The sequence below is a fragment of the Macaca fascicularis genome, chromosome 15, assembly GCF_037993035.2.
Source record: "Macaca fascicularis isolate 582-1 chromosome 15, T2T-MFA8v1.1".
NCBI classification, from domain to species: domain Eukaryota; kingdom Metazoa; phylum Chordata; class Mammalia; order Primates; family Cercopithecidae; genus Macaca; species Macaca fascicularis.
This window is the reverse complement of record NC_088389.1, coordinates 101530660-101557275: the sequence shown is the minus strand read 5'-3', so window position 1 is coordinate 101557275 and position 26616 is coordinate 101530660. Positions and strand designations below refer to the sequence as shown.

Sequence of the window (26616 nt, the reverse complement as noted above, 5' to 3'; positions counted from 1 at the left end):
CCCCTGTGTGTCTCAGCCCTTCCTCTATAAAATGGGGAAAAGAAAACTTGCCTCCTGGGATTTTTAAAGTAATTAGTGACTTTTAAATAATTACAGACACAGTGACTCTTATTATTAATTATTTTAAAATAGCTTTCTATAGTTATTCACTGTTTATTATGTTCTTTTCTGGGTCTCATCCATTAAGGCATATTTTTCTAACTCCTTTTTTTACCCCTTTGGTGAGAATGTGTTGCCTTTAGACTTCTGTTTTGTTCTGTTGGTAACTAGCATTTCTCTTAATTCAAAGTAGAAATGATTAACTCCGCCTATTTCTTTCCTTGTTCTAAGAGAAATATTGCCATCCAAATTAAGTGCTTTTTCTCCAAGCAGCTGTGCTCAATAATGTTCTCTATAGAAGATTCCACATAAAAAGCATTTTTTTTGAGTTGGGGAAACTTTAGGAAATATGCAAATGTTACTTCTAAGAGTTGTTGCTTTTAAATTTCACCTTTCATCATGGGCCACTTCCTAGTTAACTGACAGAATTTGTCTAGCATGTATTATGAAAATTCTAGACACTATTGTCCAACAAGGTTGCTTCTAACTGTTAAAAGAGAGAAAACTAGCTGAGGGTGGAGCAGGAGATGGCTGATCTTAGGTGTGTCATGGAGTTTTTAAGTCTGGAGAAGAAATTTTGCTTAAAGAAGCATACTCCAGACCACAAGGGAAGTCACCTCATATGAATGGCAGTCTAAAATGTGCAATAAAGCCACCTCTTTCTTCTCTTTTCTTACCTCTCCCTTCCCTGTCTCTCTCCTCTTCCCCTTTCCCTGCCTCACACCCCCGCCACTGCAGTAATTTCTTTACCAAGAATGACTGAGCTATTTTAACACTTCTTTTCTATGAAATATAATTCTGAGCTATATATTAAATTAAAACCAGCTCTGAACTACATTTTAGAAAGAAAAATGATGCTATTTGCAACCTCCAGCAAGGCTTGGGAAAACAAAGAATGAGTTAGTCTTGGCCCATGCAAAACTAAGGGAAATGGAAATCTGTCAACTTCCTCACTCACTTAAGAGATGCATTTTTTCACACAAGATTATTAACTGTCCCCAATTCAGTACAGTCACTGTTCACAGTATGAAATTGATCCACACACAATGTAGATTCTCTGAAACCACTTGTTAAAAGTCATGCAAGGTCTCCCTGTAAGGAAAGTGCTGTAAATGAGGATGTGGCTTGCTGGATAAGAATCACTGTAGAGTGGCACACCCAGTGCCTTCACAGGATGCTTGAATAGTGCCTACAAGCCTCGTGTGGTTAGCCCAGTAGGCATATGATAAGCCTCTGCTCATCATTTCCACTGTTAAGAGTTAGTGGCAGGTATGGAGCATGAATATGCTTGTAAGTGAGAGCATCCCTCAACGTTGTCACCTTAGGAGACTCTGACCATGATGCTGCCATTGTGCAAATGTGCACTCCTCTGTCTTTTGGGGACTGATTTCAGACAATGTATAGATTGCAAGAGAAAAGAAGTCTGTATTTTCATCAAATGGTGGTTTTAATGGAAAATGAATCAGAAGTACCTGAAATTCATAAAACCTAGAGCTTAGTCACAAGTAACTTATACTGTTTTTTACAAGTCCAGTCTATTCTATGAAGATAAAGTTTTCTACCATTAAAAAAATATATTTTAAAAATGGAGTATTAGTAGTGAAGTATTAGTATTAGGAGTTTAGAAGTGAAGAATGTAGATTGTGGATTTAGATAATATAAAAATGGAGTATTAGTAGTGAAGTATTAGTATTAGGAGTTTAGAAGTGAAGAATGTAGATTGTGGATTTAGATAATACAAGTTTAACCTAGAACCATCATATAATGCTATGACAAAGAGAAAATTACTTAAGTTTTCTGAGCCTCAGTAATTTTATTCTGCTGTATAAATGGTTGGTATTACTGTCATAAGCATTAAATGAGATAACTTATGTAAAGCATTTGGCATAGTGCTGGGCACACAATAGATATAAAATTAATCTAGCTGCTGTTAATATTATTAGTACTATCATCACTATTATTTGCTTCAGTTTCTGAAAGAAATTGCAAAAACCTTTTGACTAAATACTTTGAAAGACACTCATTTGAATGCACATATCTTATATATTATTTTAGAAAGTCAAATTATACTTTTTCAGTTAACATTTTAATATTCTAGAAGTTCTCACCCCTTAGCCTGCTGGTTGACCACAGCATTTGAAGCCACACTACATTTTATTTACAGCCTGACCGTCACTAACGGGCTATATGACTCAGTTTACTTAGCTTCCTACTGCCTCAGTTTCCTCACTTGTAAAATGAGGATAGTAATTCCTCCTTCATATGGCTGTCTCCAGAATTAAATGAGCCAATACATGTTAAGCACTTAGAATACTGTCTGGTGTTAAAGCTGAGCCACTACCTGCTGTTGGTATTATTCCTACAGAGAGCTAACTTGCTGTGCTGGAAAGAGAGGCTTTGCAATTAAGATACATGATCTTGAAGTCAGACAGAACCGGATCTCAACCCTCACTCTCTCACTGTTTAACTAGAAAGTCTTGATTAAACCATTTAACTTAGCTGAGCCTCAAGTGTTCTTATCTATAAAGCAGGCATAGTTTCTTTATTTGATGTTTATGAAGATTAGAGAGAAAACTAAAAGTATACACTTAGTGCTCAAGATGTTTATGAAAATAATAACTACTTACACAAATAACAAAGACAGAGTAGTGAAACAGCTTCCTTTACTTCCCAGGAGTCCAAAGATGTGTTAGAATATTTACATAGGGGTGCCAGGCTGCATAAGTCAGCAATCAGCTCTGTTCTAGTGAATGGCATTGGTGACAGTCATTGGCAGGTGGGTGGGTCCACGACACCAGCCCATCAGTGACAGAGATCTGTGGTCTGTAGATCACCACATTACATACTTAGACTTCCACTTTCAGCAAACCTCCTGTATCCACTCACTCCAGCAAAACAGTAAGTGAGACACTGTTATACCTCAACAACTGAACAGCTGCCATGGGTGTGTTATCACAGTGGACAAAACCAAGATCCCTTCTCATTGTATGACTTTCCTTTTTTGGGTTTTTTTTTTTTTTTTCTCCTCTTGGAAATTTGTAGTGCATTTGACAGACCCTAAGAACTCTGGAGACTGAGACTCCGAACGAGTTTATTAAAATGTGTGTCCTTCATAGTATTAAAATACTTGTGCAATTGCTTTCAGAATCTATAGCAAATAATGATAACCACAATAATAGCAACTAAAATTTATGGAACATCTACATCAACCCTGGCACTGCCAAGTACTTACCTATGATACCTTGTTTTATGTCTATAACAGTAGTATTGTTATTCCTACATGACAGAGTTACCTACTGCGGCCCTTAATAGTTAAGTAATTTCTCCATATTGCAGAGCAAATATATACTGTATGTATATTACAATATTTCTCAGTGGAAGGAAAGACTCGAAGAAGCAGATAGATCTTCCACTGTGCTCTACAGAGGGGACACATATAGACACTAGATCTAACAGCCCTTCTGAGGCCCCACATGGCTCTATGGAACTGAGTTGTCTGTTGGTGATCAGGTTAGACAAGGTCGGCTATATACTTTGTGGAACCCAGTACAAAATGAAAATGTAGGGTCCTGGCAGGGACAGAGAAATCAATCCTTCCTTCTGATGGCTGGCAGCCCCAACTCTCAGGGGATGGGTGACCCCTGCCATGGGATTGCCACCTTCACACTGGGACATGGCTGGTATTTAAGGCGGGTGAGCTTCTGCCAAGTCATCCATGAAACACAGCATGGTTTTGCCAGCCCAAGACAGAGAAGGCTGCTCCCTTATCATGACCCTGAAATGCTGCAAGGTACACATCCACCCTGACCTTCCCCATCCTGGAGAGGCAGCAAGGAGGTAGGACCAGGGACCACCTGTGAACTGAAGCTTCAAGACTCCACTGTCCCATTGAACTTCATTAACTAAACACAAATTGAAGGATAAAATTATTACAAATTATAAGGCAGCAAGTGTACAGCAATGGACCCTAAGCACTGGCCTTCTGAACAGTGTGACTGTGTTGGTCCCGCGCCCACAAAGCTGGCTCTGAGGCTAGGTCTCAGAGGTTATGGCTGCCCTAGATGGTCTCAGAGCTGTCACTACGAGAGTAAACTTTTCTTTCTTTCTGAGTCTAATCAGCCAAATGAGAACCAATTTACCTTCTTATTACTACCAAATATTTAACAAGTGGAAGTTCCAGCTATTCATCCAGACATAAATAAGCATTTTGTCCACTTTGAAAACTTGCCCTTCAATTATTCTGATTCTTCTGTCTAGACAAACGGGTGGAGTTGTCCACAGGTCAGAGGTCTCATTTTATCTGACAGGATAATTGTTTTGTGCCAACCTGTTCCTTCTTTACCTCTTATCCTCTCAAACGAACTGGCGCACAGTTTGTAGAAAGGGAAAATCAGCAACCACCGTCTGTTAAAGAGTGCCAGTCTTTGCATGGGGAAGGCATGGTTAATTTTTCACTAAGATTTAAGTCAGATTGGCCAACTGATTTAATATGCCTTCGGTCCCCTGCCTCTAACAAGAATACTTGAAAGTTGAAATGATTTTTAACAAGTGGTCAGAAAACTCTAGAGGAAGATTGACTTTTATTAACTTTTGAAGCCAAGTTGAAGCCCTTGTGTTGCCAATGTGGTCTGGACATAATATGAGACACACTGCAGGAGTTTGGGTAGAGGATAAAGTTGGAGAAAACGAGAATCATAATCATTATTACAATGTTGCGGGCCATGTGAGCCACCTCTCTGCTCAGGAACACTCTTTGTATCTGTTTTATCATGCAGGCAGTACAGCAATGTGTCACAGAGTTTAAGCCACCAAGGACACTTGAGAGATTGGATGCAGCGATTCTCAACTTGCACATTTTTGAGACAAGCACACTAGTACCTATGCCCAAGGTTTACTTCCAAGAGAGTCTCATTCATTGGTCTGGCATAGACCCTGGGCATCCAGAGTTTTTTAAAAATTACCCACGTTATTCTACTGTTCAGTCAGGCTTAAAAAACACTGACTAATCTGAACCTAGAGAAGTTAAATTATTTTCCCAGAGTCACACAATTATTTAACAACATAGTTGTTGAACCCAGCCTCCTCAGGACTCCTGTCAGTTCTATTTCTTCTCTGTTGTGTATGCCTAATACAAGCTATAGTAGATGTTTTGTTGGGAAATATATATATGTGGGTAATTGAAAGGAAGCTAATTATTATTATGTTTCCAGCTGTTGATAAGGGAACTTTGTAATAGAATTATAAAGTCACTATTGTTTGATGAGGTTGATGAAACTCAAAAGCTGTGAGCAGGAAGGGGTCTTCGTCAACTTACATCCTAGCTTCACAGAGCCATTTTCTGTGCCTTTTTGAGTACTTTGTAGTGTTCGGTCCCCCATTCCCAGGCTTGACAGGCCCCCATAAAATCACAGTGAAACCAGCACTTGACAGAGAAAAATTGTGGCACAGGAAGAAGACGGTCAAAGCTGACAGAAGTGAAGGATTCTGACTTCCTGTTCAGTACCAAGCTGCATCCTACCAAACTGCAAGCCTCAGAAAGCTGTTCCCGAACAACCAGAAGACCCTGCAGTTCACTCAGATGCCCCATAAATGTCAGAACATAGAGACAAAGGGGGAAGATAATAAGAGGCAGAAGCTCTGGTTTAGGCATTATTTTACTAGAATGGAATCCAGGTGACTTTTTAGGCCCCGTTACAGAGCAACAAGAAGATGAACCCAGCAGCCAACATTGTGTCATTTCTCAAAGATTATTCTACATCTGGGGCTCACGCCTTCCATTATTTAGGAAAGGAAGCAGTGTTGGACTTGATTACAGACAGAATCTTATTTTATTACTAATCATCTCCTCCAATTAATGCTGAGCTGACTTGTGGGCCAGGTAAATAAGTGTAATCTAATTAAGGACTTGTATTTAAACCTCTCAAGTCACCCACATAATTCTCTTTAGGTTTTCTCTTGCTGTTTACACTCCTCATTAAATTAGGTTGAGTCCCTTATTATAATCTTCATATGATTTAGATAATTATTTCTAGTCCTCATTTTCACACCTTAAGCTCTGTTGAGCCTGCCAGAGGATGAAAGCCTTATTCTCTGGGCATTGTGAGTGTGAGGTGAAAGGGAATGTGGGGGTTTAAGGGAGAGATAACAGGCAGGGGGAGACTGTCAGCAGCATGATATCTACAAGCTTATGCTCTTAATATCCTTTAGGATTGAATGTGAGATTTTTAAAATTGTCTATCTTTGAAATATGCAAATTTTATCTGGGAATCATCATTGATTGGCACGCACCAAGTAGGAAATTAAATGAGTCCCACTTCACAAAACAAAACATCTAATCGATAGGCTGTGGCTAACCAAGCAGCTTTACATACACATGGTAAGGTTTTGAAAGGTTTTGTAATCATTCCATTGATCTTCAGTCTCTACCTTGTAATCTCAAGACCACTGAACTGGCAGTACCTTTGGAGGGTTTTTCTGAAACTGAGAATAAAACTAGAATTTATCAGTTATATTTCTGATTCTAATCATAGATCTATAGAGAAGGAAGAACCAATTCTCTTCCAAGAAACCATCCTATCTTTGCCTCTAGAAAACTTTATGCTAAATAATTCTGGCAGAAAATTCATACACTACCCCCTATGACTAGTGCATATGCTTCCTGGAGTTTTATATTATTTCTAAACCTTGAATTTTGGCTTGTCAGCATCCCTCCCATGTAAGTACCTGATAACTCACATTGAGACATTGCAAAAACAATATGGAATAAATTACAATGACACCTCCACTTCCAGAGTTTTGTGGTTCATCAAACTAGGGATTTGATGACAGTTAATGCAATTCTAAATATTTTCTTTCTAAAGAGATTTTATATCTATTAAACCATCGTAAGCATTAAACTCTTGCTGCAAAGCAAAAGGCCCCATGGACTTGGAAAGCTGGTATCAGCAAAATTGCCTTAGCAGTCTCAAGTGACATATTCTGTTCAGCCACATCTTTAATTCCAAGTGCCCATTTTAAAGGTGGCTACAAAGAGTTAGGAAATGAAATGGTGCTTGTTACATTTCTCAAACAGAAAGGAAAACGGGGCAAAGTTTCCACTAGAGGCTTGGAAGAAAGGCATTAAAAATATTATTAGAGTAGATTTAGCAATGGTAGTTCCCATTTTGCAGAACACTGCTTAACAAACACCAGGTAATCACTTCCAAGAATTAAAGATGGCCTTCAGTAGAAGGAAGTGGACCTGTCATTTAATATTTCCAAGAGAGTAGCCAGATTCATTGTTCTGCAGTTCCTCTACATTTTCATTGAAACAGCTGGGCAAATTTATTTGGGCTAAAATTTAGGCCTAAAGAGGTGGCTGATGAATTTTCAAAGGCAAAATGCTCTGCCAAAACTCAAACTGGGAATGCCAAAGGAAGAGTATTATTATTTTTTCTTAATGAAACAGCCCAGTCTGTTCTATGCAGTAATGGCTGCTGCCCCACCCACCAACCAGCCTTTGCCCACCGTGGGTTTGAGGAAGGGGAAAGGACTGTCTGGTTTGTGACACCAAATCAATGCAGAGTGAAGCCATGAAAAAATTGAGTTCTGCTTTGATAGACAAATAGTAACATTTCTAATGATGAAGCAGTCAGAGTGGCTTTAGTAAAAAATGCAATAAGTCACCTGCTAAGCGAAAAGACCTTTGGCACCAGGCAGAGCAAAAACTTGAGAGTTTCAGTTACTGAAGCCCTCTGCCATTTGAATGAAAGAAAATCTCTAGTTTTCTATTTATAGTCTCACAGAATGTCATTTCTAAATTTGTTGTTTGGAACTCAAAATACATTTTCTCATGAAAATCATGCTGATGTACTGGCCTCCAAGGTAACTAAGAATAGATCAAAAAGTACAATTTCAACTAGAACTAGCCTCTAGTTCATACAGAACATTCTTGAGATGTTATTCTGATTGTCATTAGCACATCACAGGACCTTCCTGCTGCCAGGCAGTGACGCTAATGACAGAAAGGGAAGAGATAGATAATTCCAGGCATGAGTAACTTATTTGAGCCCAGTTTATCTCTTGAAATGATAAATTGGGGAGCTAAAGGCCATGGATAAAGAAAGGTTTGGGCAGCCCAAATAGGTACTTTTAGAAAGATAAACACCTGTACCAGTCACTCCCCAGGTAACTCCGAGGTGAAAAACAAAAAGTTATTTTGAAAGGCATACTAAAGAGCTAAAGGCAAGTTACTTGGACCTGTTATACCCAGGAGTCATATATAAGGTGAATGTGACCTTCATTCAATTTGCATGTATTGGTTTTTCTGCCATACCTGGTATGTTCCACAATTTAATCCACACAGTGTCCTGTGAGGTCGTCAGGATCACCCCTGTTTAACAACAGAGGATGCCCAAATTGCCAAAGGACTTGATTGCCACTGTCTGACATTCAAGTGTCATGATGCTTATGTGTGAAAAAAATCTCTAAATGGGAGCACCACATTTAGTTTTGTCCCCTGGACATTACTAAATGGGAGTAATGCCCAGGGGACAAAACTGAGCATGCCCATTAGGAAGAGTTCTTGTTATTTGTAAGGTGAGCCCTTTGCAATTAATAGACTGACAAGTGACAGTCAAAATTGCTTATCTTGACAACCAAAATAGCTCCTAATGTGAAATCATACTGACTATTTAACAGGAATTGATTAATTGCTCTGGGCACGTCCATTTATGAGCATGGAGCTGCTGACCTGGCACATGACTTAACTGCTGTATTAAAGCACCTGGAGAGCTTACTAAAGGAACTGATCTGTATGGGCATAAGAATATCATTTAAAAATTAAAATCCTCAGATAATCTAAAAGTGTTTTATCCCTTGGTTTTAATTATCCCCTTACCTACAAAACCATGTACGGGGCTAAACGGTGACAACCTGAAATGAAAAAAGTAGCAAATTAATTTATTTAAATGCTTTATTTATATCTTGCCTTTTATTCTCCAAGAGAAGGGCACAATAAATCACAAATAACGGGCAACATCCAAGGGCCAGAGACACCCATTGTTTTTGCTACTTGCAAGATTCCAGATAATTAGGTGTGTTCTACAGTTAACCAAATGTTCCTTTGTATAAGAATTAGTACTAGTCAAAAGAGATTAGGTAATTGAGGATACTTTGAGTAGCTTGTCAATTGCTGCATTTTCATATTTACTGTGGCCTTACTAATTCTTCTAGTACTTCCTAAATCTTCCTTTGGATTTTCATGTAAAATACTGAGTGCTCTTTCTTTGACCAAATAACAAACACAAGACACATCATTTGGGATGTTTGGTCTGGGGAAAAGTTATCATTCTTGCTGCTCATGTGGTCCCTGGGGAGCTGGTTAGAAATGCAGAGGCCCAAGCCCTACCCCAGATGTATTGAATCAGAGACTATATTTTTGACAAGGTCCCCAGGTAAGTTCTGTGCACATTAAAATTAGAGAAGCACAGCCCCATCTAAAGCTGCCAGTGTTAACAGTAGCTTCAATAATGAATTAAAGGATTGTTGAATAACTGGCTCTGATATTCCAGTCACTCACCTTCCCTGGGTCTCTGTATCCTCATTTGAAAAGCAAAAGAATGGAACAAGAGTCCCATGATTGCCAAGATATCTCTAAACTCTGTTTTCTTTCCAAGACAGTGACTACTTCATAGCCAGTGCTGAAAGGCTTACTAAAGACAAAAAGACATGGTCAGGTCAAACACAGCCCTCCCCTCAAAGTGTAGCAGGACGAGCGGCAGACAAAACTCCTCAGACACCGAGTTACAGAAGGAAGGGGTTTATTCGGCCGGGGGCATTGGCAAGACTTCTGTCTCAAGAGCCGAGCTCCCCGAGTAACCAATTCCTGTCCCTTTTAAGGGCTCGCAACTCTAAGGGGGTGCATGTGAGAGGGTCCTGATTGATTGAGCAAGCAGGGGGTATGTGACTGGGGGCTGTTTGCACCGGTAATTGAATCGAACAAAACAAGATAGGGATTTTCACAGTGCATTTCTATCCAATGTCTGTAATCTATAGATAACAGAACCAATTAGGTCAGGGGTCGATCTTTAACTACCAGGCCCAGGGTGCGGTGCCGGGCTGTCTGCCTGTGGATTTTATTTCTGCCTTTTAGTTTTTACTTCTTCTTTCTTTGGAGGCAGAAATTGGGCATAAGACAATATGAAGGGTTGTCTCCTCCCTTAAAAGCTCTTGCAACATAGAGAGATAAAATTGACACATGGGAAAAACAACCAGAAAAAAAAAATATATCACACTGGGTTTGATTAAGAGTTGTATTGCATCAGCCTGAACTTGCATTCTCAGGAAAAGTCATGTTGGAAGAAACAAAGGCCTTTGAAAGATGAGAATGCTTTCTGTAGATGAAAGGGGAGATATTGCATTATCTAGGACTTGCGGGGGGAGCAGCACTGGCCAAATGCAGAGAGAAGTGAGGAAAGCCTCAGAATTGGCAAGATCAGGTCAAGTTATAGGGGATGGTGAGGGCAAGAATGGGGAGTTTATATCTGATGGAAGAATTTTAATTGAAAAATAATATGGTCCAAAAGGGATTGGAGAAAGAAATCTGCCTTTTGGTGTCTCATAGAGAAGTCAGTAGGAGGTTGTTGCTGTAATTCAAATGGACATCCTAGTAAGAATATATCCTTAAAATGGCAACTGAAGAAATAGAGAAAAGAAGCTGGTTGAGAGCACTGTTTTCATAAGTGGACCATTAGAATATGGAGACTGATTTGTCATAGGTGAAGGAAACGGAGAAGTACCGAGAGACAGAGCCATTTAAACCTTTGAGGTAAAGAGAAAGGGCCCTGGAGTCAGACCTGGGCTATGAGCACTCCCATACTGGCAGAGTGAACTTGAGAACATGATGGATTCTTTCTGTCCCCATCAGTAAAACGTGGGTGAAACCAACATCCCTGTTGTTGGGAGGAGTACATGAGAAGGTACAAGTAGAACACACAGCATGCCTGTGCCTAGTGCACAATAAATATACAAGGTTCTTGTGTTCTGGTTATTTTGTTGTTCGTTGTTCTTGTTTTGGGGGATTTTTGTTTTTCTTTTTTTTTGGAGATGAAGTCTCACTCTTGTTGCCCAGGCTGGAGTGCAGTGGGGCAGTGGCACGATCCCAGCTCACTGCAACCTCTGCCTCCCGGGTTTAAGCAATTCTTCTGCCTCAGCTTCCCGAGTAGCTAGGATTACAGGTGCGCGCCACTGCACCTGGCTAATTTTTTTGTATTTTCAGTAGAGACGGTTTCACCATGTTGGCCAGGCTGGTCTTGAACCCCTGACCTCAGGTAATCCGCCTGCCTTGGCCTCCCAAAGTGCTAGGATTACAGGCATGAGCCACCTCGCCCCGCCAGGATTTTTTTTCTTAGTAGAGTTAAGTAATTGTGAGCAGAGAGAAAAAATGTGAAGAGAGCCCACGAGTAGTGTGACCTCACCTACTGTCTCCCTTTCTTCATCTGTAAGATGGGGAGCTGGGATCAAGGGGATCTCTTAGGTCATTTATTCATTCACTCTCTTGATTGCTTACTAGCTGAGTAACAGACATTCTGTGGTAATGAACACAGCTTTCTATAGGTTAGGCTACTTCAAAAGGAATTTCAACATATTCAGTAGATCTATTGGTCTTTTTCAGTGAGCTGCTCACCTGATCAATAAGTAGACCCTTTTCATTTCTTACTGTTATATTGTATGTGTAACTACAGAATTCCTAAAGTAAATTATTTATCAAGGGAGGCTTATTCCGAAAAATGCATTTATTTATTACCAATTAGTATGAATAATTGAACTCCATAATATTTCACTTAGCTAGTTAAGTTTGCTGAAATTATTACACGGTATCTGTACTAATTTAGTATGAATTGTAATCTCCCTTCACCCAATGTGAGTTAATAATGTATGTATATCTATTCCCAGTTACTAACTATGGCTCTGGTATCTCACAGCATGTGTGTGCCTGGTGCACAGTAAATACACAAGGTTCTTGTAGTCCAGTTATTTTGTTGTTCTTGTTTTTTGGGATTTTTTTTTTTTCTATTTTTGGAGACAGAGTCTCCTTCTTGTTGCCCAGGCTGGAGTGTAGTGGCGTTGTGGCTAGATGAAATGTGTAGGTTCAGATCTACATGAGGAATTTTGGGGTTCCAAAAGCCACAGTCACAACAACTCAGAAATGTTAGGAATTACTGTGTAGTCTTGCAAGGGGCAAATACTTTTAGGAGTATTTTTATACTTTAGATGCTTTTCTATCTTTAAGAAAAGTGTAATTTATATCTCACTTTAGGAGAACATAGGTCCACATTAAATTGGAGTTCTTTAAAGTGATATTAAAGTTGATAAATAAGAGAACAGTAACTTGAAAAACAATTTCTTACCATGTCTCACACTAAAGCATCCTTGATTTGTGTAGTTTGGAAGCCTTGCAATTCCCAGTTCTACTTTATTTTACTAAATAACCTGTTCTGGAATTAGTCAAAATGAAATAAATTCAATTCAGCAGGACCCCCAAATTTTAACTATTCAATTCACTAAACCACACTACTCAAGTAATAGTGTACAGACACAGAAAACAATGTTATTCTTTCATCTTTATGATAAACTACTTTACTGAGGTATGATTGGCATGCAACAAGCTGCACATAATTAGTATATGCAACTTGATGAGTTTGGAGATAAGAATATATCTGGGAAATCATCAGCACAATCAAGGCCATAAGCGTACCCCACACCTCCAAAGTGTTCTTCTGCCCCTTTATTTATTTATTTATTCTTTTCTTTATTCTTTTATTTCATAGCATTCGTTATAATTATTTCTCTTATAAAAGAGACTCTCAGTGAAGATTTTTAAAAGAAGCTTGGACTTAAGAAATTCCTCTGTTGGCCTCTGATACTCCAATATCCCCTATTCAGCCCGAATGCTCCTTGTATGGCACAGAAGTACACACTGGTGAAAATTTCTGTTGATAGATATCTGAAAGTTTTTGCCCTCCACATGAGAGTTTGTGCACAAAAGATGCCATTTTTCATATAGTAAACTCTAGTCAAATCCCAGTGATATAATGTACTTAGCTAAAATTGTCAACATTTACTCTGTATTCTGGAATCATTTTTTGCTAGGTAAATCAAATCAATATAGAAATAACTCTACTGGATGCCAACACTTTGAATTTCTGGCATATATGTATAGGAAACTTTAGCTCTTTGGTATCTCTTGATGATGCAATTTATTTTATTAAGCTGCTTTCATATTCTGCTTGCTTTTGCCTCATGCTTCAGCTAAATATATTTTGAATATACTTTAATGAAAGAATAGAAAAACAGTTTTTGAGGCTTTGAAGCAATGGGGTTTTCCAAACCCAAAAGTATGGCAATAAATTATCATCTCCTGGATAATCTTATTTATGAATCCAAAAGCACATGTTTGTATGATTACATGCAGGCATATTCATTTTGTGGTTATGCAACTTCAACATTCATACTTAAATTCCAGAATTAATAATTTTCTGTTGTTTCCCACACAACATAGGCTTTAGAATGTCAAAACTCTAACTGTTGCCATTCATTTATATGCTGTATTGTCCAGTGCTTTAGTTCTATCACTTTCCACTGTAAATGAGACATTATATTATATACCCAATACTTTTTTAGATTGACCTTATATTAACTAATATCTTAGTTTATCTTCCTAACTTACAACCCAGATCATCCATTTTGGATCATGTAAGTTCTGCCTCCTATATATGCTTTAAAACTTCCTTCAGGCCAGGCACAGTGGCTCATGCCTGTAATCCCATCACTTTGAGAGGCCAAGGTAGCCAGATCACGAGGTCAGGAGTTCAAGACCAGCATGGTCAAGATGATGAAACCCCAACTCTATTAAAAATACAAAAAAAGTAGCTGGGCATGGTGTTGGGCACCTGCAATCCCAGCTACTCGGGAGGCTGAGGCAGGAGAATCGCTTGAACCCAGGAGGCAGAGGTTGCGGTAAGCCAAGATCGCACCACTGCACTCCAGGCCAGGCAACAGTGCGAGAATCCATCTCAAAACAAACAACAACAACAACAACAAACAAAAACAACTTCCTTCAGCGAAGATGCCTAGAAATAAACTCTCTCAGTTTTGGCAGTATGAAAATATCTATAATCTCTCATTTTTAAAAGATAGTTTTGCTGAGTATAGAATTCTAGACTGACAGGTAATTTCTCTTGACACATTGAAGGTTTTGGCTTCAGGTGTCTATTGTTGCTGTTGAGGAGTAGGTCTTCAGTCTAATGACTATTCTTTGTACATGATCTGTCTTTATTTCCAGCTACTTCTGAGGAATTTCTCCTCCCTTTGGTGTTATGTGTAATGTGTATATAAGTGAGGTTTCTTGTCATTTGCCTGCTTAGAATTCACTGAACTTGCTGCATCTTAGAATTGGTATCTTTCTATAATTCTGAGGAATACTCAGCCAATATTTCTTCTAATATTGCCTCCTCCCCATCATCTCTTTTATTTCTATCTATAATTCTGATTATCTCCTCCAAGCTCTTTTATTTTTCTTTTATGTTTTCAAATCCTTTGTTTTCCTGGCTGCATCTCATTTATCTTCTGGATGTATTATCGTTATAGCTAATATGTAATTTAACTTATCCATTTAAATTTTCATTTAATTATTACATTTTGATTATTGGACGTTCTGTTTGGTTCTTTTCAGATGTATACACATGCATGTATACATCATTTTTTAGTTTCTTGCTCCTTACTCTTGTACTCAATCATCTTGTTTATGCTTTTTAACCTGTTAAACAGTTATTTTATAGCCTGTATCTGATCATTTCAATGACTTTCAGGATCTTATTCTGGTGCCTGTTGTTTCTATTGGTTTTCATTCATGCTGCCTTATTTCCTGTATAATTTATTTTATTGTTTTACTATGAAATACTTATTTCCCCATGAGAATTATATCAGGCATGGATTGATATATCAGGCATGGATATCATTCTTCCACAGATAATCTGCATTTACTTCTACCAGTTATCTGGAACCATTTTCCAGTCAGAACTATTTAACATTAAACACTGCTTGGCGATTCTCAAACCATACTGATGGTGTGAATATGGGCAAGGCCTGTGTGGGGGCCTGACTGTATTTAAAAGGGGAAATGTTTTCCTCATCCACCCAGAGTCAAGGTTGAGGAAGGCAAGTTTTTTTGCCATCTTCTTCTGTACATCAAGTTTATTTAATTTTTTTCTTTCTTACATTTGAGGATGATCCCTTTGAAGTATACCAGCCCTATGTGGGATCCCATATTAAATACTCCCATAAAAGCATTAAATTCAAACCTGCATGCAACCATTAAATCAGATGCTCCAGGTCTTCCAGGGTTTGGGAAAAACACTCAGGGTCAAATCCTGCTTTGGTACTCCCTAACCTCCTGAGGTTCTAAACTGCTTCTTTGTTTAGGAGTCTCAATAATTCTTTTTTTCATGCCAGCTCAGAAACCTATTTCAAAGGACTTTCTATATTTGCCCAGTTTTTCAGTTGTTTCCAGCTAGAAATTGAAGTTTTTATATAATTACATTGAGACCTAAATGAGTATCTATATATATGGTTACATACATATTTATTACTGCATGCATTTACAGTATTTCATTTATATAGACTTATCATAACTGTATTTCCAGTTGCATCTGGTAACACCTTGATATTTGCTGTACACTCAAATTTTCAACTATTCTTCAGGAATAGTTGTCCTGCCTTTTGCTGTGTTATTTAAAAGATAAACATTACATTTGGTATGCAGTTGTTATAGCTATAAATAAACATAATTCACTATTACCTTACGTCAAAATTCTCATTACATTATGTAGAACTGTAGAATCTTTCACATTCTCTCAAAATAATAGGGTCACAGAAATAATATGTGCATCTAGTTAATATAAAGAGATATGAAAAATATTAGAAACATTTGAACTGTTATACACATGTAAAGGATGGTGAAATATAAACATGATTTCCTTTGAGCAAAAAACTTGGTCTGGGAAAAGTCATGCTTGTGCAGCATTTTAGAAAATCTAATAATTTCAAAATGAATTATAATTTCAAGAAAGCCTTTAAAAATATAAACTCTTTGTCTAATGAAGGCTCTTTTGATAAAGCAAATGATCACCCCTTCTTAAAAAAATCTGATTTTATATGAGACATTTTTGTCACATAACTACACATATAATTGCAATCAGTAAAGATAACCAGCCTCAGCCAGTCCTGCCTTGTCTCCCTAACTGATGTCCTTTCTTCTTCCAGTATGTGCGAGTATCTTTTGATACAAAACCTGATCTCCTCTTACACCTGATGACCAAGGAATGGCAGTTGGAGCTTCCCAAGCTTCTCATCTCTGTCCATGGGGGCCTGCAGAACTTTGAACTCCAGCCAAAACTAAAGCAAGTCTTTGGGAAAGGGCTCATAAAAGCAGCTATGACAACTGGAGCGTGGATATTCACTGGAGGGGTTAACACAGGTAATTGCAAGTGGAACAGAGAAAGTCAACATAGGCCATGGGAATGTTGTGCCTGATATAATTTTCTGCTAAGGTTAATTATCTCTATATCACCCCACTTCATCCCTACCCATGGGTCCATAGTTGCTAGTTATCTCTCCCTCCTTTATCTAAATGAGAACTGTAAAGTTATTTCTTAACCAAGAAGAATTACTTACACATAAGAAATGGGTTGGGATATTTAATAGTTGACTATACAGAATTCATAAACACAACTAATGGAAGTTCACAGGGTATTTTTAAATAGCTTAAGTTGCCAGTAATTCTTTAAGGAATGACTTCTACTTTAAATTGAAAGCTCTACCTCTGTCCTTTACACAATTTCAAGTTTGGTGCCAAATAGCTTTAATTTTTGCAAAACGACATTTCCCTCTGGGACATAAAGGCAAAATCTAGGGCATTATGTGTTTATTTTTTAAAATATTTTATTAACTCCTCACTGTGCCAATAGAAGACACACCTCATTCTGAATTCCAAAGAATTTTTCCTTCGTGCAATCTATATTGTGCTATAGATGCATTCTTAAATCAGTTCTTACCAGCCCACCTATAGTTAAGTGCTTATTTGCAGAACATTTTTGATGTGCATCAGGTAATGGAATGGATGCCTGTAAATGTTTTTGGCATATTCTGTGGGTCTGAAGTCTGAGGTGCCAATTGGAAATGTAGAGGTAATGTTGCAATAAGTTAAGGTAAACTTATTACAATCCCCAAAGTCTGTACATGTGGATACATTCGTAGTTAATGGAATATTCTAAACTCTGGTCCAGTTAGTTTTAAATAACATGTTATCTTGGGCCAGGTATGGTGGCTCATGCCTGTAATCCCAGCTCTTTGGGAGGCCAAGGAGGGTAGATCACCTGAGGTCAGGAGTTCAAGACCAGCCTGGCCAACATGGTGAAACCCTATCTCTACTAAGAATGCAAAAATTAGCCCGGCATGGTGGTGGGGGCCTGTAGTCCCAGCTACTCAGGAGGCTGAACCAGGAGAACTGCTTGAACCTGGGAGGTAGAGGTTGCAGTGAGCTGAGATCGTGTCACTGCACTCCAGCCCGGGCAACAAGGGCAAAACTGTGTCTCAAAAAATAAAAATAACATGTTATCTTAATGTTGTTTAATTTTGCATTTGTAGTATGGATGCTGTTTGAGTAAGACCTACACTGCGAATTCTCTTAAATACCTAGAATTTGTGAACATTCTGCACACAGCTACATAAAGATATTTCAGCGATGAAGTCTGCAGATTGCTCATGTTCAATGTTATTATGTGAAATTCTGACGCAGCCCATACACTGACATGATCTTAGAATGACCTGCTTAGCTCTTTACTGTTTATCCTGTGGTAATCAAATATCTACAGAGCAATTTTTCTTTCAATGACTGTTCAGGTTTTGGGTTCCATGTTTCCCTCTCAACTAAGCAAGCCTCATTTGCCTGTGATTATTGTCTATTGCATTCCTGTCACATAGAGACCAACTCAATGGATTCTACAGGTTCAAAAGAAAATCTTACCAATGCTCTATTTCTAAGAACTTGGAATACTATTCATTGTTTTTATTCTTTCATAAAATGCATTCAATATCAAAAGAAGAATTTATAGTCTACATACTACAAACCCAAGAGTTCATCTCTGCCTCACTCCAGGCTTAGTGTTCAATCCAATACCCAAAGTGAGGTTCTGATGATAAAGTGTTAAAGTTGGGTAAGAGGTATTGATAGAATTGTGCAGACAGTTGAGCATACCATAAAGTTAAACTTCTTGTCCAAGCCTGGCCCTAAAAGGAGTTTTGTATTGGAAACAACTGGAAACAATTTAATATTAATATTCACAGTCTTCTTTTGGGAAGTTTTGTTTTGCTGTTTTTTGGTTCGGGTTTTTGTTTTTTTGTTTGTTTACCAGTGCTCTCAGAAGATTCATAGATAAGATAATAAGTGAAAATGATATTCTTTCCAACACCCCTGAATAGCTCAACATGGATTAATGACCATTTACACTGTTTTGTTATTTGCTTTTTAAACAGTGATTCTTCCTGTTTCATCTTATGAACATTTCAGTATTGGGCTACTTAAATACACATGTCTTTTCCCATGATTAAATTGCCTGGTGTGTTTCATGTGTTTAGTTAGTTGAGTGCACAGGGTCTGAGCCCTTCCTCTAGGCTAGCCCCTGAGGTGTAGGAAGGCGAATAAGGCACTGACCCTCCAACTTTCCTCTCAAAGAGTTTGACTGTTAGAAGAGACATCTCCACATGTAATTATGAATCACTGCAGAACATGTTAAGTGACATACTGAGCTATTCAAAATTTACAAACTGCAATATGTTCAAATGGAGAAGAAATCAAATCCAACTCAACATTCATATAGGAAATGGCACTAGGTATACATTTTTCCTGGAGAAATGACTGGAACTTTGATAAGCAGAAACATCTTTTCTTAGAGGATATATCTTATATCTTCCTATAAAAATGCTCATTTGAGAGGGAGGTTAAGAGAATTAGAAATTGTATCTTCTTTAAATGGTTTTTAAAAAGGTAAGAGTTATGCTGCCTACCATCTTGTAAACTGAATTTTCTCACCCTTAACTATGATGGGGTGGGTCATTTTAACAGAAGAGGAAAATAATTAGAATGATGAAGATTAAAAGGTGTGTCTATATATTTTAACACAAATTTTCCACAGAATAATCCAACACTGTCTTTATGAGTAGGTTCCCATAAAGGTTAACACAATCTCAAACTAAATAATTCATGTCTTTAAATGATTTTAACTCATATACAGACTGTGGTGTAGATTTAACATACCATTATACATGGTACTTTTAACATGACACAGTCAAGCTGTTGGTTCCTAATCATACTAACAAATTATTATGCTTATAAGAAAAAGAGTTTCTAAGTTTAAGAAATTGTATTTATTCTTTTTATAGACATTGGATGCTTTTTGTTTTTTCATATAAATTGGAGTAAGAAATGCAATGCTAGAATTCATATACAAATCCGGCCAATGCATTTGGCATTACAGCCACGAGTTTATGTTTCCTCCTAAATACAAGTAGTTTGTACAGACATGTGTCAAAATTTTATATTCAATTTATTTAACCTCAGGAGAAACCATTACCACAATTTTCTTTAGAATGATGGGAAGGTATTTGCTTTAAAAGACAAAATTAATGCTTCTCTTTTTTTTATTTTTATTTTATTTTATTTTTTTTTAGGTGTTATTCGTCATGTTGGAGACGCCTTGAAGGATCATGCATCTAAGTCTCGAGGAAAGATATGCACCATAGGTATTGCCCCCTGGGGAATTGTGGAAAACCAGGAGGACCTCATTGGAAGAGATGTAAGTACTGAGTGCTGTCCTTTTCCACGACTTCTCCTAGAGGTGATATGAGAAAAGTATAACAAAATTAGTATTCAAAATGTGCATATTATAGTACTCTTTTAGTCCCCACTCACTAAAATGAAACTTATGTTAAGGAATAGTTTCTTGGGCAAATACTTATTTTCTAAAATCTCTATGCAAACTCCAGGTCAATTCTTATGATCAAGAAAGGTCCAAAGGAAGACTTACCACCTACCCCCTCTCTGCTTAAATCAAGCAGTGGTCTTTCTTCACCCATCAAATCCTGCCATTACTCTTGGTATAGTGATATTAACATTCATTAACACCACTTAATATATGGCAACATGAACTCATTGACCGATATACTAAACACAGACTCTCCGCACCCCAGGGCTCTAGCACCTTTATAATTTGAGTATCTTTCACCTAGCTCCTGAGAGGTGCAGAGAGAGATTCTTTTCATTTCAAAGTACCATGAGGTCTATCTGAGCCACAAAAAAAAATTTTTTAAGTGGCTAAGAATTAACTGGTCTTAAACTTCTTCTTCTATTATGATGTAATACAATGCAGCCGTCTTATTTTAATACAACAAAATATATGCAATTTTTTTAAATGCAATGCAAAGTACGTTGAATTTAAAAAAAAAAAAAGTCATCCTAGGGCTCACTGTCCTGCCTTTTGCAAATCTTAAAATGTGTTGTATGAGTTACCAGTGGCAATGCAGGCATTTGAAAAAGGAGGTGTAGGATCCATTTGACCCTGAGCAGAGGTATTTCACCAGGGGCTTGCATTTCTCCTGAAAATTTACCTAAATGGGACAGACTGTGATGCATTTGAGCGGCAGACACTTTCCTCTCAGTTTTAAGTAAAACATATATTTCAAAAAAACTAAATGTCATGAAACACAAGCTGCAAACAAACTCCTTTGGCCTTAAAAAATATCTTTATGGGGTATAAATGCAGATGTTTTATGTACATATATTGCATAGTGACTAAGTCTAGGCTTTTAGTGTACCCATCATCTGAACAGTGAACATTGTACCCAACAGGTGATTTTTCAGCCCTCACCCCTTCCACCTTTCGTAGTGTCCAATGTCCATATTCCACTCTGTATGTCCATGTGTGCCTAGTATGTAGCCCCCACTTACAAGTGAGGACATGCAGTATTTGACTTTGTTTCTGAGTTATTTTACTTAGGAAAATGGACTCCAGTTCCATCCATGTTGCTGCAAAAGACATGATTTCATTCTCTGTTATGACTGGGCAGTATCCCACTATATATATCTGTATGTGTGTGTATATATATAGTATGATACATATATATATATAGTGGGATATACATATATATACACACACATCCAATCCTCCACTGATGGACACTTAGGTTGATTCCGTAATTTTGCTGTTGTTGATTGTGCTGCAATAAACATGTAAGTGCAGGTGTCTTTTTTATATAATGATTTATTTTCCTTAATTAAAAAAACACTTTAAATCCATTAGAACCTTTATTTTAAGTGATAACAAGTGTCCACATCAATGATATCAGATTGCACATATAAATGCTCATTTATCCAGGATACATAGGTCAAGGGATGAGATAATATTCTCTTAATTAAAATTTATTGGCTGTTTCATATTACATTTACAAATTGAATATCTCAGCAACAATTTCCAAAGTGTTACATAGGCAGACCAGACTGGAAAAGTAAGTGTTACTAATTTCTTCAAAGTATCTGAGGCTAGTCTTTTATGCAATATATTTGAGGTAATTCTTAGATTCCAAATTGGCTTTTAATTGTATGTTGATTTTGCACTGGAACAAATGTATGTCTTAAAGAATTAGAATATGCCAAAATGCTTTCAACAGCAAAATCATTTAATAATGTATATTAATACATTAATTAATTATTAAAAACATGTTGATTCAAAAGTCATTTTGAAATATTCATAGCTTCAGGATTTCTATTGTAAACTCAAATTATTATTTTTCAGTTTGAAGGCGGACACTATTTTGAACTTCCTCATTCAGATGAACTAGGAATAAATGGCAGTTGATTATTTCTTTATGCAAGATAGAGTAACTAAATAATTTCCTTAGTTGCCTAAGCATTTGCAGAGAATGCTGGCCTACTGACTCTTTGTATTATTTTGTTTATTCATATTATAAATTTTATAAGATTGCAGAAAGACAGTACTTCTATTACATTTACTTACCTTGTTGAATTGGAAGAATCACTTCTGATTCTTCTACCTCCCATTCCAGCTTTTTCTCTGACTTTACCTTCTCCTTTCACTCCTCTTTTTTCTTCTTCTTTTGTTTCTCCTCATTGCTTCTTCCCAGTTGTATGCAAGTAGAAACTTAACGATTTCCAATGGAACTTATTGACATTGTCTGCCTTCCCAACTGAAAATAGTCTTGATGCTAGCATAGAGGGCAGAAAAATGTTCAGTAAATATGTGCATCCATCATCCCTGTTCCTGAGGGTCTCATAAAGGCAAACCACGACTCACAAAGAACCAGGTGGACCATGGGAGAGACTATTGCAAAAAGGAAATGGAAGTGGCAGGTTATAAAAAACACAGGAAAGACAATTGTATTTTACTTTTTCAGTAAATCCTTCACAGGGATCTATTGAATTTTGACCACTCTGTTACTTTCTTCCCTTAAAACTGGGGAACTAGAATATACCTAGGATTTCTCAGGCTCTTGTGTGATAATAGAGTTTGTTTTTCAACTTATAAATTATCTGGAGTGAAAGTACTATTTTTAATGTACAAGATTTATGACATAGCTTGAGATAAATTTTTATACATGTTCACTATTCCAATATGATAGCTAAAAGGTAATATGATGCTAGGTTGCCATTAAAAGAGGTGTTTGAATGAAATGATGGTGGTCACTAGTGAAGATTCCCCTCAAAATTATCAAATTAGAAATATTATCTGGTAAGCTTCTTACACAGTCACAACTCTTCCCAGCTAGCTTAATGTACCGCCATCCGTCCTTTTTCTTTCATTTTATATAATCAAAATCACATGTAATAAACATCAAAAAATAAACCTTTTAGCATCAGACATCAGATAGCAGAGAAAAAAATACAATGTATTATTAAAAATCTTTACCACTTCAGAATTCTATCAAAATGCAATCATTCGAAACAATAGAATAGCTGCATCTTTGGTCAAGTCTGTTTATACTCCAGAATAATATTGAAGAGGTACAAAATAAATGTCAAGGGAAATCTGGGAAATGTATTGGAAATAAATCCAAAGATAAAAGAAAGGCTCCATTTCTTATGCCTGATATTTTATTGCAGTAGATTTATTTCCAAACTAATGGAAAATATAAAGTATTTTATTTTTGTGGGGTTGGCTCCAGACGAGAAGAAGCTTCACTTTTAGAAGCTGAACATTCAAGTACTACTAGAATTATTTTATTTATTGATAGAAGTAGTGAGCACAGCAATTGCTATTCATCTTAATCCCTTTAGGATGGCAATAGCAAGGCAAATACTAGTCCTAAAGATAAAGAAGAAAACTTACTTGTCCTTGAGTGTGCTTCTAGATGTTCTGAAACAGTCACCTCCCTTCAGGTCTCATCTCACAGCTGGGCTTCAAGTTACTTAAGTGCACAGCATTTGTCTTTGGATTCTCAGAACCCAACTTAGAGCCTCACACTTAGTAGGTGCTCAGTAAATATTGATGGAGATTGGGCATGGTGAAATTCAAGCTACAGGGAAAATAAATGTCATGGAACAGATAATGATAAATCTTACCTACTTCACGTTTTTATCATGACTTCATCTCTAATCCTATCCCCAAGCTGCATCACATGATTGTGACTACAGTGGGGACATTTTTAAACCAAGCATCTGGATGTAAAACCATTTTCTTAGATAGCAACTCAAGGTGGAAGGTGGAAGGTGAGGGAGCAGCCTATTCGGTGTGGAGGTAAAACAGTGTGGGATGGAAATAGGCTTTTCTCTAAAGCCTTTGAAAGATGTGTGATCTACCCAACTGAGACAGCACTAGCCTTGATGTTTTAAATGTAAATATTATCCACTCTGTTTAATCAAGCCCTTCTTTTCTCAATTAATAGATCAAACAACAGACTTTGGTGAGGAATAAGGCTATGAATACTGAGATGGTAATCATTTTTTCCCCTGCCACTTGGGCCTGAAAACATATACTGTTTCAGTTATTGCGGTTGACTCCACCTCTGTGGTTTCTCCATATTATTTCTATCATCCCTCTCCTCTATTACTATCCATAATCCTACACTTCATCAAATTTAGCTCAAGGCTCACTTCCACCAGGACACCTTTCCTGACTAACTTCGCCCTTCACGTCATATCCCTGATTATAATGTTCCCACAGCTGTCTTCTTCCTCCCCAACTGTCTTAGTCTTTTCAGATTTCTGTAACAAAATGCCACAGAGCAGGGGGCTTATAAACAATAGACATTTATTTTTCCACAATTCAGGAGGCTGGACAGCTCCTTCCTGCTGTGTCTTCACATGGTGGAAAGAGATAGGGATCTCTCTGGGGTCCCTTTTATAAGGCCCTAATCCCATTCATAGGGCCCCACCCTCATGACCTGATCACCTCCAAAGATCCCCTCTCCTCACTATCACCTTGGAAGTTTGAATTTCAACATATAAATTTGGGGGAAGAAGGGACATAAACATTCAGTGCATTGCACCAACTTAATTAAAAACTCCCCAAAATGAGGACTGAATTATTTCTTGTTAACCCTTAATGTCATAGTTTGTATGAACATGACACATTGACTTGCCACTTAAACTCTGTAAGATTTTGTTTCATCTCTATAAAAATACTTGCTCTGCCTGTCTTCACACAATTTCTATGAGCATAATCATAATAATAGTAATTATAATTTATTGAGCTCTTATTTGACTGTGCTCTGTGATTGCATATATTAGCTTTACAACGTATGTATTATACCCCCTTTATAGTTGAGTAAACAAGGATCAAAACCAAGATCCAACTGCCCCCAGTGCCCATTTTCTTAAATATATGTATGTCAAGTAAGATGTTAGAAAATATTCAATGCTAGTATGTCTTTATTGTTGGTTGAGATATTGGCACATATCTGTGACAGTAAATCAAACTCAGAGGTAGACTCGATGCATGACCGGAGCCCCTTCCTTTGTCCCTAGAGAATCTTGACCTGGATAGAGGATTCTGAAAGTATCACCAGTATAAAGTCAAGAAAGAACTTCCAATGAAATATAATTTTCATATGACACAGTTTGAATTTAGATTTCCTACTTTAGAAAACAAGCTGATCAGATTTGTGTCAGGTAAATGAACAGTTTCTGAAGCCTTGATTGTTTGTCTTCTCTGAAATCTAGATTAACAAGACACATACCAATTTAAAAACCCAGACATAATCACAAGACAAAGCTCTTTCCATTTTAACTTGAGGATGGAAATTGTGTTTGGGTAGATTTACAACACATCATCTTGTGTGGTTATTAAATTATCTTCACATTCAATGATGTCTTCTATTTTCCCTAAACTATAGATTTATTTCTCCAAGTTTTATAGCCTGTAAGAGTTCTTATGTTTAATTGGAAAGTGCTCTTTTGATGCCATCTTTATGTTTCAAGCCAGGAGACATCAAGTTCAATAACACAATTGATTGCTAATTTAATGTAGTTATCAAGTCAGTACATTTGTTACTTATTTCTGAGGCAAGCCAAATATGACTTCATATTACAAACTCAGAAAACTTCCCAGGAGTGGCCCTGGCATGGAGTTGATTGGATTTTTACGATTAGGTTAGATAAGATGTATCTGGGGATGTTCGAGGAAAAGGTCGGAGACAAGGACACCCGCCCAAATCTGTTATAATTATACCAGACAGGGCCAATGCTTGCTGAGCCTGGACCACACTCAGGTTGGAGCTAACTGCCTTAGTCACGTTCACTTACGTGGGGAATGCGGTTCTGGTGAGAACAATGATGAGTTTGGATCTGGGCATGTCGATTTTGACTTTCCTTTAAGATATCTATCATATGAAAATATCTGGCAGGACAGTGAGTATGTGAGATAGAAGTTTAGAAGCACAATCTGGCTACACACTTAGAGTTGGAAGGCATCTCATACAGATGGCAATTAAAGCCATTGTGGTGAGTGGGAGAGTATATAAATGAGGAAAAGGAGGGCTTACCCCTGGATCCTCATGGTCTCCAGCTTTTAATGGATGAGCAGAGGACAAGCAGCCTGCAAAGGAGACCAAAGAAATGTCTGAGAGGTAGAAGCAAAGTCAGAGGGAGCCATGCAAGCCAAAAGAAGAGTGTGCTTCCGAAGGAGGGTGTGAAGGGCAATGCCAAGTTCTATCAAGAGGCTGAGGAAGGCAGAGACCTGGAAGTGCCCATCCATTTCATCAAGATGGATATCACTGGCATTACTGGTCAAAGCTGTTTCAGAAGAATGGTGACAAAGCAGCACTTCTTAATGAGTTCAGGAGGGAAAAGTGGAGAAGCAGATTTGGCAGAGACCTCTTAGAGGTTTTGGCTGTGAAGAGGAGAGATCCAGGTAGCCAAAAGGAGCCACAGTGTGAGGGAATTTTTCCTTTAAGACAGGGGAGACTGGA

General features: G+C 37.6%; 1 protein-coding gene across 35 annotated transcripts in view; it reads left to right on the top strand.

Moving 5' to 3' along the window:
* Nucleotides 1–26616, top strand: part of TRPM3 (transient receptor potential cation channel subfamily M member 3) — a 903691-nt gene that overhangs the window by 588069 nt on the left and 289006 nt on the right. For all 35 annotated transcript variants that reach the window (XR_012424787.1, XR_012424786.1, XR_012424789.1 and 32 more), the window contains exons 4-5: nt 16402–16615; nt 19867–19991. Coding sequence is in view for 31 of the 35 variants with exons in the window: in XM_015437271.4 (XP_015292757.3) it covers nt 16402–16615; nt 19867–19991 (339 nt within the window). In the remaining 4 variants the exon portion in view is untranslated. The remainder of the gene's footprint in view (nt 1–16401; nt 16616–19866; nt 19992–26616) is intronic.